We start from the raw sequence: 15864 nt of genomic DNA, 5'->3' as shown, positions 1-15864 counted from the left end.
GGTGATGTGTGACGCACAGGACAGTAGCAGACTGAGAGCGGGCAGGACGGACAGAACAGACTGCTGAGTGCGTCTCTAGGGACAGCACAGGGAGGACTTTAGAAACAGGAAAGACCAGGGCTCACCAATTTAGAAGGTCGGGGAGGGAGGGCTCAGAGGAAATGGTGCTGGAGGACAAATGGGTGGGATTTTTGAAGCTGAAGCATTTATCGAGTTTCATGTGAAAGATGTGTCTTGGCGTACATCTGAAGCTCTTTATGTGAACAGAGTAGTTTAATGACTGACCAGCCCAAACCCCTTGACGGGGGGCTGGGCCACGTGCTGTTAGGGCTGTACCCTCAACACCCAGCCTCTGCTCAGACCCGGCTGCACACACGGCGCCTGCTGCCAAAATGATTCAGACGTGAACCAAAGCAATGCCCATCTCGGTGCTTCTGCAAAACATACCTGTTTAGATAACACATACTTGCAGTTACCAATAACATTTCTAATAACTGAATATGAGATGTTGATAAATAACCGTGATGGTGGCTATTCATGAGTGAAAAAACTCAATGTTTTGAAAAATCGTAGTTTTGAATTTTGCTTTGCATTTTGTTTGTGATTGACTAGATTTGTTTCAACTCAACATGTCTGCAGGCTGTTTTATATCTCTTCGAACGCAAGTTAGATTTTGATATATCCAGTTTTATCACTAATTTTAGGCAAATATATATGTACTTACTTTCTAGAATTGCCTGAATGCCATTTTTAAGCCTAAAGTTCTTTTACGCCTTTATAGAATCCTTTTCACGAATGTGTTATTTATTTTTATCGTAATTCTTATCTTAACTCTTACCTTGCTAAGTAGAAAACAATTCAAAATTTCTCCTATCCTGTGCAAAACAGTTCAATAGTTCCTCTTTTTATGTTTTCTTTTTATATTTCCCCTTTTCCCTCCAGTATTACCATCTGCTTGTTTTCTCCCTGTTCCCAGTGATACCCACAGTGAAGTTTCCATCCACATTCTCTGCTGATGTATGCGCGGCTGTGTTTATTTCTGGTGCTGCTGACTTTCCCCATGTGTCGGGGACTTGGACGGTTACACCGACTCCGGGTTCAGGTTTCCCGCTCGCAACGTTTACTCACAACTACTTCAAACTTTTCTTAAGATGAGAGCTTAAATTACCAAATACAGATTCTTTCCCACTACAGATTGAAGAGTGGAAGAGAAGAAAGTGTAAAGGGAGAGAGAGCTACTGTGTTAAAACATGTCCAACTACTTCTTTTAAAATTAATTTTTATTGGAGTGTAGTTGATTTACAGTGTTGTGTTAGTTTCTGCTGTGCGGCAAAGTGAATCAGTTACACGTATACATAATATCCACTCTTTTTTAAATTCTGTTGCCATATAGGTCATTACAGAGTATTGAGTACAGTTCCCGGTGCTAAGCAGTAGGTTCTTATTAGTTATCTGTTTTATATATAGTAGTGTGTATATGTCAATTCCAATCTCCCAATTTATCCCTCCCCCCGCCTTTCCCCCTCAGTGGAGGGACCTAGAGATTGTCATACTGAGTGAAATAAGTTAGACAGAGAAAGACAAATATCATATATCGCTTATATGTGGAATCTACAAAAATGGTACAAGTGAACCTATTTACAAAACAGAAATAGAGTCACAGATGTAGAAAACCAACTACTTTTAAAACCCGGTAGCAGGACAGCCTCGTGCAGACTTGGTGTCCCCCTGGCGGTGGTTCCTCCGGGCATTTTCCTAGCCTTGTGGCCTGGTTTACATTTGCACTGGCTTCTCTTGGAGCCCCTCGTGGATACTCACTGAGGCTTTCGTGGATCCCTGCATTGCGAGTCTGGACGTTTCCTTGTAAGTCACAGAGTTTGCCTAAGTGACCGGGAGGACCTGGTCCTCTAGAGTCGATGTGTGATTGCAGCGAAGGTCCGGCCCGGGAGCTTCAGCAGGTGTATGACTCATCCTGCCCCTGATCATTGATGAAATTTGATCATGCGAGTAGACCTTTCTTCTCAAACCCAGCTGTTATTCGGCCTCCATCCTGAAGGGTGAGGTTGGATCACCCTGGCAATTGCATCCTCTCTGGTGTAACTGCACACGCTATTCTAATTCATAGGCACGTAATCCTCTTCAGATTTAACAGACATAACTGTTTCCATAGGTGTCACCTACACTTGGAGATACGGTCAATGAGGCTTGGTTGGCCAATGCTGGAACTTCCAGCCAGGTCTTTGTTGCAGACATTGGCTGTGGACGAACAGGGTTTCCCTATCACTCAGGTGACCCCGTGTTTTATAAGGAAAATAATTTCCTGAAGCACAAAAGCCAATGAAAATTATTTTTACTTTAGGAATTTTATCACGTCTTTATGAGAAGGAAACACTGCAGGTATGATCCCCACTTTACTGATCAAGGAAACTGAGGCCTATGCTTTAAGGAGATGACTCAGCTTGGTACAAAGAACAACAACACAATTTGGGGCAATGGAGAGAGAGCTACGGGTCTGATATTTATTTTGATTGAACTAGAGATGTCAGACCACACAGTAAATCTCAGTTCCAGGTGCCAAATTAATAGAAGTGGATGTGTGGCACTGAATTTGCAAAATGAAAACAGGAAGTTGACACAGAAAATGAAAGATCACATAACTTATAAACCCAATAAGGAGATGCGAGATGCAAGAGATAAATCACCAGGGTGGTCCAAGGGGCGGTGATGAATATGCATGGCCACCCTCTGACACGCACACTTTGCACATGTTGCTGGCCTTGCGGCAGGTTAGAAATATGGCTGGGAGTGAGGAGTGGAGGGGAGGCTACAGCAATGTTTTTAAAAATAAAGGAAAATGAGCCCAAATGTGAAATATTGGAATTAGTAGTTTTCATCTTAGAGGATTTCTTTTCAGCCACAGCTCTCAAAAAGTCAAAGGACAGAAGAGAGAGGAAGAGAGAGAGATTTTTCTCTTTTTTTGTGTCCGTGCTGTATATTTTTTATATCCATTTTCAGGGCAAAATGTCACACCCCAGATACAGCAAGGGCCAGGTATTATGGATAGAGTAGCATTTACACATACCCCACCTATTATGCAATTGAAGCTTCTCCTAACACAAGTTACTTACGAAATGGGATAAAATCTTAGGGTATTCAAGCAGATTTTCAAGTCTTGCTTTGCTCAACAAACATCAGTTTCAAAGTCTGCCATCTTCCTGGGGCAGATCCAGGATCCAGAGCCATGACCAGGACGCGGCCCCTGCCCTCACGGGTCCACCGCCTGGTGTGAGCGGCTGGCACCTGGGTAAAAGCACAGCCCTAAACGGAATCCCAGCCTGACTCCGTGCCAGGAACTGATGGAGTCAGGAGGACCTCCAGAGACGGCCGCGTCTGACCCAGTCCCCGTGGTGCTGGCTCCTGCCCTCGGGATGCTGGGGGACCCTGGCGCTCAGTCTCTGGCCATCTTCCCTTTTTGGCCATCTACCCCTGCCCCCGAAGCTTGAGTGCTCCCAGGAACCATCACTTTCAATTCTACTGACAAGTGGAACTCGCATCTCAGCCCTGCCGTCACCCGTGGTCTGCAGACTCAGTCCCACCAGCTCACATTCCCTTCCAGGTGCGTGCAGGTCACAAACTGAGCACGTGCCAAACTGACTCTCGGTTTTTGTTCGTTTGTGTTTTACTCCCAGACTTGTTTCTCACTCTGTCTTCCCAAGTTCACACCGTTCGCACTGTGAAAACGCACTTGACTCTCGGAGCTGCGAGTGTTTTAAACTGGCTGCTTCTGACCACGCCCATCTCACCATCAGGACGTCCCTAGTTCGACTGCCTCTCTGCCTTTTGTGTAAAACACCTTAGTAGCCTCTTAAAGGCCTCCCCGCCCCTTAGATTCAGTTCTCTACCTGCTGATCTGAAGGACATTTTTGCCAAATGCAAATCAAGTTCCTCCACCTTGTGGCACACGGCCTCCGAAGGCTGCCCACGCCGCAGGCCAGCGCCGCGTGCTTTCCTGTGGCCCACAAGGCAGAGGCGCACACCCCCCGGCCTCGTGTCCTATACTTGAGAGTTTGCAAAGCTCCGAAGATCTGTGTCCTCGTGTGCGCCTTCTAGCAACTCTGAATTGTGGGTGTTATCGTGATTTCACTATAGAAAGCTGAAAGAAATACTCAGAAAGTTGAGTGATTTTCCCCAAATCCCATAACTGGTGAAATTTGGATATGATCTTTACAAAAAATCCTGGTTATTTAAACGTCTAGCCAGAGCTCTTTCTGTTGGATGCGACGCACACAGGGTACGGTGACGACAAAGGCTGTACGAACTCTTGACCTCAGAAAAGCGTGACAGGGAAAATACCGATTTGAACCTTGATAGGAAGATGGCTTCCCACACCTGGAGACCAGGGTTTACTTCATACCCGCAGGGCACTGAGAGCTGGCCTTGCCCGCGTTCACCCCCAATGTTGTGATCTCGTGGAAGGGACTTAGGTGGTCTCTGTCTTCCCCAGGAATCAGCTGCAGCACCCGCACTGCCATGGGCTTTGGGAAGAGACAGGGCAGAAACTGCCGGCTGCAGAAATTTTTCTTTGCTTACAAACGTCCTGCTGTCTCTGTGAGTACCTGTCAGTAACTTCTCTTCCACCCTGGTGTCATCGTCCGTACCAGGATCCGATCCACCTCACTGGAGGAATTTACCGAAGCAGCTGCCAGCCTGGACCTGCAGCGGGTTGGCCCAGAGTCTCCCACGTCCGTAAATTTCTAGAAAACAGAAGCAAGGAGAGGGCAAGCGAGTGCTATGCTTTAGTCCACAGCGGGTTTGCTTTTCGGCTCCTCGCATGGGAGCCTCCCTCCCGGAGCAAAGTCTTCCCGCCCGGGCACCGGCCAGCCCCCCGGGGGTATGCGGGGCGTGCTGCAGCCCCCCCTGTGGCCCCGCGCGTGGCCAGGGGTCCAGGCTGTACCCTCTCACACCCTCAGCCCTAACGAGGGAAACTTCCGAGGCTGAGAGCCCATCTGCATCGTCTGTACACTTTGGGAGGCGCTTCCCCGGGGACCAGCTGGGGGCGGCCGGCGGAGGCCGCGTGCCTGCCTGGAGGTGACGCGCGCAGCGTCCTGAGGGGCCTCGCAGCTCCGCGGGCCCCGGCCGCTCAGCTCACGTGTCTTATTCGCTGCAAGTCCTTACTTACCCCGGAGTGAAACAAGTAGCCACTGGATGAAAACCACGATTTCAGGGAACCCACCTCCCCTTTGGGATGTGACCTTATAAACGAAATGAGAAAAGTTTATTTTGACTATGCTAAGAAAGAAGCCAATTTCTTTTAGTTTGCCCAAATTTCCAGGGATATGACACGTTATATGCTAATATGGGCACTTAATCCTTGTCTACAAAATGCCAAGCACCTGGATGAGAGGAGAAATTCAGTTCAAAAACAGATATTTCCAAATAGCTGGATGTTTGAGCTTAAGTAAGTCAAATAGCCAACTTTTTTTTACTATCAACATGTTTTTCAGACTTATATTACATGCTTTGTACTTACTTGTTAGCTCTGACCATCAAAGCCTTTTTGAAAAAATCTGAATAATGAAGATGTGGTTCTGAAACCCAGCAGGAGCGGCTTTGCATGAGGTGAAGTTGGCTTTAGAGGCTCCGGTCGGCTCCCGGGCTGGGAGGACAGAGTAGCCGGGGACGTGTGAGCGGCTTGTCACCAGCTTCACGAGCCTCCAACAGGTGCTGGATTACCCCTCCCGGTTCACTGGAACTCAGAAAGTGGCCTGAATTTATCTCATTTAATCAGCGAGGAAAAAGCATCTACAAAGACAGCCGAGTGGATGCGCAGAGGCTCAGGGGAACGAAAGGTTTTTGTTGTCCCAGAGGTGGCGTTATCCTCTGTCGCACGTATTAATTAATAGGGAGGGAAAAGGCAGCACTACAGTTGTCAAGAAGGGTTGTTATAAACAAGCCAGCCGCTGTGCCGAGTGCTTTACAGTGGACGGAAGTGCATGGTGCACGGTCTATGACTAACATTCATGGCGTGGTGTGTGATTACATCATAAAATTTTATTGTGTGGTTATTAATATTTATATAAACTAAAACAGACATTTGACCTGACTTGTACACAGATTTGAAAAAGTAAAGAAACAAATCAGTTATTCTGATAGCGTTTGCTCAAGAAGCACAGATTTTATTGCCATCAGATTGAAAGTTGATTTTTTGTTTGCTCAACTGCGAATTTTATTCTTTGTCTGTTTTAGGAAATGGATCAAAGCATCCATGAGAGCCAATTGCTGGTGCACTTTTTAAATCTAATATGTTAAACGCTCCCGTTCGTTTAATTGGCTGGTGGGGCAAGAAAAATAATGTGATAAAACTTTTTCTCATTCTGTTCCTTTATTGTTTTACTCCTATCTGTACACTGTGAGCAACGTTATAGTGATAGGTAACATAGTTTTGTAAAAAAAAAAAAAAAAAAAAATTTTAAATTGTAGCTAAGCATCTCTAAGAAATATTATTTATATATGCTATGTACTTAAATGAGCGACCTGAATATTGGGTCTTTGGGATTTTACCGGCATCCTCGATGTCCTAGCGCTTTCTCCCATGGCGGGCTGGCTTTGGGGGCCAAGGCTGGTCATTCCCTGGCACGAGGGGGGTGGAGCGTGGGGCTGACCAGCTGGGAGCCGCAGCCGTGGATTTTGGGCCAAAGAGGGAGACAGCTGAGCCCCTAGTGGCCTTCGGGTGCCCTCTTCCGTCCGGAAAGGAAAATCTATCCTGGCACCCATTCCGGCTTGACCTCGGGCAGCCGCCCCAGCCTCCGAAGCGCTGCCAGGCCCCGGGAACCCTCGCGGGAGCCCACACTGAGCCTGCGCCCCTCTTCACACGCACCGTTGGCTCTTATTTTCAAACCGCATCCCGCTGCTGAGATGCACGGGCCGCTGCCCCCAGGCCGGCAGGTGCGCCGCTGGACCGGTCAGGGTCAGGGTGGAGGGCTCCCGGGGCCGGCTGGCCCTGCCCCGGCGGAGAAGGTCGCTCGCTGATGCGAGTTCCTGGGGGTGCGGGAAGCCTCTCTCCTCCGGCGTGGGAAGACGTGCGGAGGCCCCCCAGACGGAAGCGGGTCCCCGCGCCGCGTGCTGAGCCTCGCTTCCCGGTGTTAAGGGACATCGTCCGTTCCTGACTGTCTTCTTTCCCTTCACCACGTCTTAAGTTTCGGGAGGATCCCAGGAACCCACACTTGAGGTGGGACTCGCCCGTTACATGCTACAGATTAGGAATTTTATCAGTTTCGCAAAAAGCGCCCTCAGGAAAATGAGTCATTAAAAAAAAATCTAAAGATGAAGTCAAGTTCGCAAAAGCATGCGTGTGAAAAATGTACGGTTGGGCCTATTTTGTAAGACAAAATGCATTTCAACATGAAATTCCCGGAGGAGGCGTGGTGTGAGAAACTTGGTGCATCGTGCATCTCCGGGGACCAATCAGAGTAAAGGAGAATTGTAAGGGAGAAAAAGACGAGTTAACTATAATGATAGAAAACGTCCGCTCAAGGAAGACGGTGCTCCTGGCAAACTGAAGGACCTTCCGTTTCGAAAGATTCCCTTCGTCCCCTGGAAGGCCAACAGTGTGGCTCCTTGGGAAAAGGAAACCCCCCAGAGAACCAAATATTCTATTAGCTGAACCTCCAGGAAGGCAGACAGCAATGTGTTAAATAAAACGCTCTCCTTCTCTGAGTGCGTACGGTGGGGAAAAGGCAAACCATCTTTCCTTGGAAGGGCCTTCTGGAATTGCCTTTGCTTTTATGAATCTGGGCTCGGGCTGGGGTGGAGGTAGCTAAAGCAGTTGTTATTCCCAGCTTTTCTGCATGGAGCTCTCCTGGAATAAAGCTATGTGCACACTGATGAAAGCAACTGCAAAGGCATTTAATGCAGGCAGTTTAAAACACAGGCTGCGTGGCTTTGCAACAGCCCGACCCATCCCATCCGAATGTGCCAACCTTTTGGTCACCCTGTTGCTGGCGGAACAGGAGTGCGGATGAGAAACATCGCTGCGTGTGGGGCATCCGAAGACCACCTTCTCTGCTGGCTGGGGCCAAAGCAGCAATAACTGTAGTCACTTTTTTACTGCCTAAAGGTTCTATGTAAGCAAACGCAAGCCATGGGCCTTGAAAGGGGAATTGTTTTCTCAGCCTCTTCCCCAGAACCGCCCTGGACCACTTATTATTATGCTTTTCCGCCCAGATTTCACAGGTTTGGGTAGTTGGGTCCTTGCTGTTCGCCAGTTGGCACGAGGGAACTGCCCTTTGCCTTGTAGTGTGGTCTCTCCGATGACAGTTTTGGTAGCAAGGCAGAAAATGAACATGTAGTAACAAATAATAAAAGCACATCTCTTGAGTTCATTTGCAGCCTGAAGATGAGCTTATGAAAGGTTAAACTGCCAAGTTCATGGCAATGCATGTGATGCCTGGACCCCGTCCAATGTACCTGGAGCAGCTGTCAGCCTAATTAAGCCAGATGTGCCTTCAACATAAATGGACCTCCCAAGAGGAATAAGAACAGATTTCAGGCTCTAGCAAAGGACAAAAGGGGGTGGGGGTGGGTAAGGATGTAGGAGAGGCGGGGCTACAGCCAAAGAACATTCCTGGTGTGATGTCATTCTTACCTGGCAGGGTCCCAGCTTGTGTCACCTTGATTGAACTCAATTGAAACAGTCCTACAGGAGGCTGAGAAAAGCGACTTATTTTAAGTGAAGTCTGAGTTAATTTGCATGTTCAATCAAATGAAGATATTTGCTAAACTCTTTCATTTTTTGACACGTGCTCGCATACGTGCACGCACACACACACACACACAACCTCAGCCTGCCTTTAGGTGCTCAGTTATTTAAAAAATGACATTTAAGCTGTGCCAACTTTGACAGCCCTTCAAGTAAGCGTGCAAAGCAGAAGCCAAGAAAGGACATCAACAGACCGCCAACTTTCTCAGGTTCTGTGATTCCCAGATTAGGCTGCACATCAGGCAGGCTTTTTGCAACCCTATTACTATTGAAAACAAACATTCTGTAAACCATGAAATGTAAGGTACAAATAGTGGGCGTTATGTAAAAAAGAAAAAAAACACTCTAGCTTCCAGGCAGTTTTTTCCATTCATGCTGTAAAATGTCGTATCTCCAAAACAGAAGTGTTTGAGGAGCAGACCTTTAAGCTCAGCCAGGAAAATGCTTCTCAGAAAATTTTCCTTCGTGTTGCTGCATTTAGTAACTACATCGATGAAACCAGCTCTCAGTTGCTACGTCTCGAAGAAAACGATGAGAAACACCCAGAGCCTTTTGGGCACTTGATGGCTGCGTCATAATTCATTTACAGAAAAACTTCATTGACTTTTATTCAGCGACATGAAGTACAATTTATTTAGCAAACACATATGCAGCATTTACTCTGTACCAGGCACAGCTTTAAACACTTTATAAATGATAACTTATTTAACGCTTACAGCAATCCTATGTTTTAGGTACCCTTATTTGTACCATTTTACAAGTAAAGAAACAGAGGCACAGAAAGGTTAAGTGACTTACCAAGGCCACACAGCTGCACTCTGAATATATAGAAATATGGGTGGTCGAGGAGGATCTTCTCTTGTGAGAAGAAGTAGAAGAAAGGATGTGATGAGAATCCTACTGGAATAGAATAAACTCAACCACAAATGGCAAACTTCCATCTCCGTGGGTGGACCGGACGGTGTCCTCAAGCTGATTTGGAGACAGTCAATGAGATTAATGGGAAACAGTTATGTGGAGAAACAGGAGGATCAAAATTCAAGGCTCAATCTTAAATCATGCTCCAATGAAGTGGGCATTATTTAATGTATTCATCTCAACTTTGAGGTTTAAACTGGTCCCAACTGACAGAGTTAGTGATTGAGAACATCCCCTCCCTCCCTCCCTTTCTTTCCCCCTTCCTTCCTTCCTTCAAGTGCCGGACACTGCTAATTCTGGAACTATAAGGATGATCAGACACACTACAGCCCGCAAAGAACACAGAACCCGTGTAGTGGGTTGAATAGTGTCTCCACCAAATGTGACCTTATGTGAGAAATAGGATTTTTGCAGATATAATTAGTTAAGATGAGATCATACTGGATTAAGTGGTCCTCAGTTCAGTAACTGGTGTCCTTCTGGAAGAGATGCACTGAGACAGAGACACACGGGGAAGAGGGCCACGTGACAGTGGAGGGAATGCAGCTACAAGCCGAGGATCTGCAACCCAAGAGCATGGAACAGATCCTCCCTAGGACCCCCATGGGGAAGGGGACCCTGCCAACACCCTGCTTTCAGACTCTGGCCTCCAGCACTACGAGAGAATACACTTCTGTGGTTTTAAGCCACCTAATTTGTGGTACTTACTTACGGCAGCCCCGAGACACTAACATAGATTCTGGTACCAGGAAGTAGGATGCCGCTGTAACAAGCAGCTAAAAATGTGGAATTGGTCTTGGGATTGGGTAATGGGGAGAGGCTGGAAGGGTTTTGAGGTGCAAGGTAGAGAGAAACGCAGATTGCCCTGAAGAGACCACTGGGTAGAAATATGGACCTTACAGGCAGTTCTGGTGAGGGCTCAGATGGATGTGGGGAGCACAGGACAGAAATCTTCTGATGTTTTAGATAACTCCTGGATCCTCCTGAACAGATGTTGGTACAAATATGAGTGTTAAACATGCTTCTGGTGACGTCTCAGAAGGAGAAGCTGAAGGAAACAGGAGGAAAGGCTGTCCTGGTTTTCAGGTGGCAGAAACCTTGCTTGATTTAAGATCTTAGCCATGAGTCCCGTGTCCTTTACTACTGATGATTATAGAAATGACCATACAGCAGAAGATTTGAGCTAAATACTACATCATGATAAAATTTTATGCAGAGAGCTTATTCTTCTTCAAATTTCCAATCCTTCCCCCAAACTACGAAAGAAAGAAAAACCAATTTTGATGTTCCATGTAAATAAATGTTAAGTTATTAAATGAGAAAGGAAAGCAGAGATCTGACTTTATATGACATTTCTGGGTCTTATAGTTTTAGAGTTGGAAGAAATTTTAGAAATCACCTAGACTATCCCCTTGATGCCATCCCCCAAGAAATCACTGAATATCTTTGGTGCTTTATGCTTTTCTACTTCCTGCATTAATTTACCCACCACAGTATTGCTCCAATTGTTAAAAAGTTCTTCTTCATATAAATCTCGTGTCAGTCCTGCTCACCCTTTGACCCTGAGCCTCTCTTCTTCATAAAGACCAAGAATGCCTCTTACACTTCCATGTCAAGAGATGCCCCAATATTGGAAAATTTGTCCCTTGACATGTACTAGCTTCTTTTTGGTCCTGTGAACTATTCCACGCAAACATGGTTTAAAAGTCATTCACTGTCCTAGGGACACTATATACTATCTTGTCTTTGATGTTTCCCTTGAATGAGGTCTAAACAGGACACCAAAATCAAGGTGAGTCCTGACCACAGCAGAATAAAGCAGGCTCAGCACTTCTCTCGTCCTAGCATTCGACTTCTACTTTTTCATACTAAAACCACATTTTACTAAGCCAGCCATATCACATGGTTGCCTCAAAATAGAGCTTCAAGCACCTGAATTCATTCAATGACATTTGCATAAATTCTCAAAGTGATAAGACCAGTTATACCAAAGAGAAACGTTTAATACTATGTGAACACACGTTAGGTAAAATATAACATGGAAAATATTTTCCTATTTATATATTTTATGTGTTCATCACTGATGGAATAGAACTATCTTTACACTCAAAAATCTTTTGGCATGTGAAATAAAGGGCACGAAGTTTCTTCCATATGTCTGTAAAGAGTATAAAGCTTTAAATATAGATAAATAGAGCAGTATGGGATTAGTACATTTTGACTGAAAACTGCCTATTTCACATTGATAAAAATGGCATGAAATGTATTTGAGACATGCAAGGATTACACATCTGACTTTATAGATGGTCCAAAATTTACCATGTGAAAAGTGAACAAACAAACAGGCTGAACTTTATTTTTCATAGCAGTTCTGGTGACATAATGAGGTGATCACAGGAAGCTGTTGCATTTGAGGTAAGCCATGTGTCTTACTAAAAGTTAGTGTCTAACCTCAAATATAATGACGTCTGTAAAAGACAAGGATGTTTTGCTGCTGGTTGACTCTGACCAACACTTTTGGGTGATTTAGAGAGTAGCCGATTGCTGGACTGCACTTACTCTTGTCTAATGAAATGGTGTAGAAGCTTTAGTTCCCTGGAATTAAAGACAGTAACCTATTAACAACAGTAATGGATGCAAGAAGTACACATTTTTATTTATCAAATGTGCCTTGACACTTCTGCTTCCATTTATTATGAAGTAGCTTGCAGCAGACCAATACGCCAGCTTGAGGACAAACAGGAAAACTGGATGAAAGCATTTGAATACACTGGAGAGCTGTCAGGGCGATGAGAAATTGAAGGATCAAGGTCCTGGAGAGAAGGAGACCTCTGAGATACATAAGACCTTCCCAAGAGTCACTGTTTTCTGGGCATTTTTCAATTTGTCCAGAGGCGAGAACCAAGCTGCAGGCAGAGAAATGCTTCTACAAGGCACCAACAGGGCATTTGGCAGTTTCACAAGACTAGAGACAAAGAAACTGGAGTTTGGGACTTCAAAACAGCTGAGATGTGAGAAGCTAAATTCCCAGTGACAGAAAAGACCTAGAGATGAATTATAGTTTATGTTTTTTGCCTAGAGGCATTTACTGAATTCTTAAGAAGATAAGAGGCTCAGTGTAAAGCCACTGAAAAACATAATAGAATTTCCTGAAAATGTCTGGAGATAAAAACAATGGTATTCAAGCACCATGAAGCAGAAAGGGTTCTGTTAGATACTCCAGGCCTTGAGGTGGGCCAGCTGGGGAGAAAGGTTCTAGGAATAAGTGAAGGATGGAGATGGAGCCTGCAGTAACACTCAACCCAGCTCACAGTCGTCTTGGCCCTAAATTAGATGAAAATGATGCACCCTGACTGAATCTCACCACCAGAGGGTATATTGTAACCTTTCTGGAGGAGGATAACAATCTTCCTTAGATTAGGTAGAATCTAATTCTCAATAAGAAATTAACAGTCACACCAAAAAAGCTGAAAAGGGTAAAAAATAGTGTTAGCTTACAAATAACCCAATTAATGAAAGTATGATAAAGAGATCTTAAACAACCATGATTAACATGTTCAAGAATGTAGATGACATGATGTAGAATTCACAAAATAATAGTAAAAGTCCTATAATTGAAAAATGTAAAATTGGAATTCAGAAGTCAAAAGACAGGCTTCCCAACAGCGAGAGCAGAGCAGAAGAGACTGGGTGAACTAGAAAATAAGCTAGCAAACATTTTCAAGACTACAAGACGGGTGTAAAATAGAACGAAAAAAGTAAAAAGGATATGGGTTATGGTGAACAAAAATCAAAATAATTCTTCTCATTTAGAGCTGCTTTAAACGAAACTTAAATGGGAGCCATTCAGAAAGATAAAAAGTCCCTCTAGATGGAAACATGAAAATGCAAAAAAGAAAGAAGAGTAACAAAAAGTGGAAACATATGAGAAAATACAAACACTATAAAACAATAAAAATGTCACCTATCATCTAATATGATGATTTAAAGTATATAAAACACTAAGATGTATGATAACATTAGGGTGAGAAGAAGCTATATGTAATTTTTAAAAGTTCTGAGGAATAAAGAGTTGTGTGGGAAGCAAAGTACCTATTACACGTTAGTATATTATAACCAACATATATGCAGTATTTGCTATAATAAAATAAATTATAACTAAATATACATCAGTAAAATTACTGATTATATTGTTCTAAAATAAATTTAAAAATCAGGTTTTAATCTTTGTGGTAATCAATACACATGGTAAAAATAATGCAAGTCAATATTCGAAAAAATTATCAATTAATCCAAAAGAAGATAAGAAGAAAGAATAGAAACAAAGAACACATGGGGAAAATATGAATCAAACAGTAAAATGTGAGCTATAAACCCAAATATATCAGTAAATGTAAATGGCTTAAATTCTCCAATTAAAAAATAAAGACTACCAGTCTGAACAGAAAAAACAACTACACGCTACTTACATAGCCTTAAGTCCTTCAGTTGAAGGGTACACACCCTAAATGTAATGTTAAAGGAAAAATAAGAGAATGGATAAAAACATAGCAGACAAACATTATTTTAAAAAAACTAGTGTAGCTAAATAAAATCAATAAATGTAGGTGATACAGTGAGATGATAATAAACAAATAAAAAGATTTCTTCATTAACCGTGACCCAATACAAACCAGACTTCAATGAGATAACCCTACCTACTGGAATTAACAAACAGACCAAACAAAACAAAACCTGAAAATAACAAAAGTAGTATGCGAGGAAATGAAGGAAGTGAAGTTCTCATTCACAGCTGGGGAGAGCATAAACTGATAAAACCACTTTAGAAAACCAGTTGGCATTGTCCAGTAAAGCTAAACACTCTTCACCTGGAATTGCACACCTAGGCATATATCCAAAGAAAGGTGTACCTGTGTGTGAACTTCCCCTGAGGGAAGTTCATCAAAGTGTTATTTGCCCCAAATGGGAAACAATCCCAAATTTTCATCAACAACGGAACAAAGGAAAGAATATTTTTATATTCAGACAAGTTAATACTATATGGCGACGGGAACAAATACATTACAACTAACAGCAATAGCACGGAAGAATCCCAAAAGCATAATATTAACTGAGAGAAGCAGACACATAAGAGGACATTCTATACGATTTCCATTTATACAAAGTTTAAAAATAAGCAAAATTAATCTATGGTGTTAGAAGTTTCAACAGTGTTTACCCTCGTGGGTGGTGTGAGAAGTTACCATGATGGTTATCCCTGGGAGAGGCTTTCCCCATGTTTCCGTGATTCCCAGTACAAGGAAAGGACAGTTTGCCGTAACAGAGAATTCAGCTGCTACGAAAACAGACCTGGCAAAACGTGGAAAGGCTCTTGGAAACATGTAAGTCCTTGGTTCCTGGGCTTTTGCAGCGCAGACGCACCCCTGTCTTTCTTGAGGCTTCGGTGTTCAGCATATCCTTAGATCTGCTATCCAATCAGTTCTCTTACTTGCGTTACTTGCTTTAAGACAGTTTTCGGTCCCATGCGAGTGAGTGAATCTCAGGTAGCAGCCACGGTTGCCGGGAGACAGCGTCTGGGGGGCATGCTGCCACTTGCGGGGCAGCTGTGCCGTGTCCAGGGAATGGTGTGCCACACAGGACTGGCCATCAGAACCCTCACTGGAAATTCTCTTCCAGCTGTTGGGATGGGTGTTGTGTTTTCACGCACCACGAGGTGAAAGGAGGGTACAAAGCTGGCTGAAGTGTGGCCAGAGAATAGCAGCTGGGGCAGTCAGGGAGGAGAGGTGGGCAAGGCTCTGGAATCCTCGTCTGAGCACTCGAGCTCAACCAACCGAGTCAGCCCCAGACTCTACATACAGTGAAGGAACGTCAGCTTGTGTGATCCTGCCAATGACACCTTCGCTCTAGCTGCCTCAATTTTAAGCTGAAAGTTGTTAAACTGCCTAAAGATGTTAATAATGAGCATTTAAAAAGATCACTTATGCATTTTCTTAACCAAATATGAGTACCTCCTAAGTGATAGGCCACTTGCCCGGTGGAGATACTTATTGATGTTACCTTGAGAAAACGATATGGGACCAAAAGGGGCAGAGGGAAGAGACTGCAAGACGAAAAACCGATAAGTGCTTGATTTCACTGTTTCACTAATTTTCTAATCATGGCGCTGGTCATATTTTTGTATCATATGT

The 15864-nt window shown here is 44.1% G+C and overlaps 1 protein-coding gene across 7 annotated transcripts in view; it reads left to right on the top strand.

The window, feature by feature from the left end:
- Positions 1-15864, top strand: part of LOC132352292 (uncharacterized) — a 186533-nt gene that overhangs the window by 140378 nt on the left and 30291 nt on the right. For 2 of the 7 annotated variants that reach the window (XM_059902685.1, XM_059902686.1), the window contains exon 6: positions 4505-6424. The exons of 4 other annotated variants lie outside the window; for them this stretch is intronic. In XM_059902685.1, the coding sequence (XP_059758668.1) occupies positions 4505-4976 (472 nt within the window). In that variant the 3' untranslated portion in view covers positions 4977-6424. One more of the 7 variants, XM_059902688.1, reaches the window with a different exon arrangement.

Source organism: Balaenoptera ricei, chromosome 18, assembly GCF_028023285.1.
Source record: "Balaenoptera ricei isolate mBalRic1 chromosome 18, mBalRic1.hap2, whole genome shotgun sequence".
Taxonomy (NCBI): Eukaryota; Metazoa; Chordata; class Mammalia; order Artiodactyla; family Balaenopteridae; genus Balaenoptera; species Balaenoptera ricei.
Note: the sequence above shows the minus strand (reverse complement) of the source record. Positions and strands in the feature narration are given on the sequence as shown.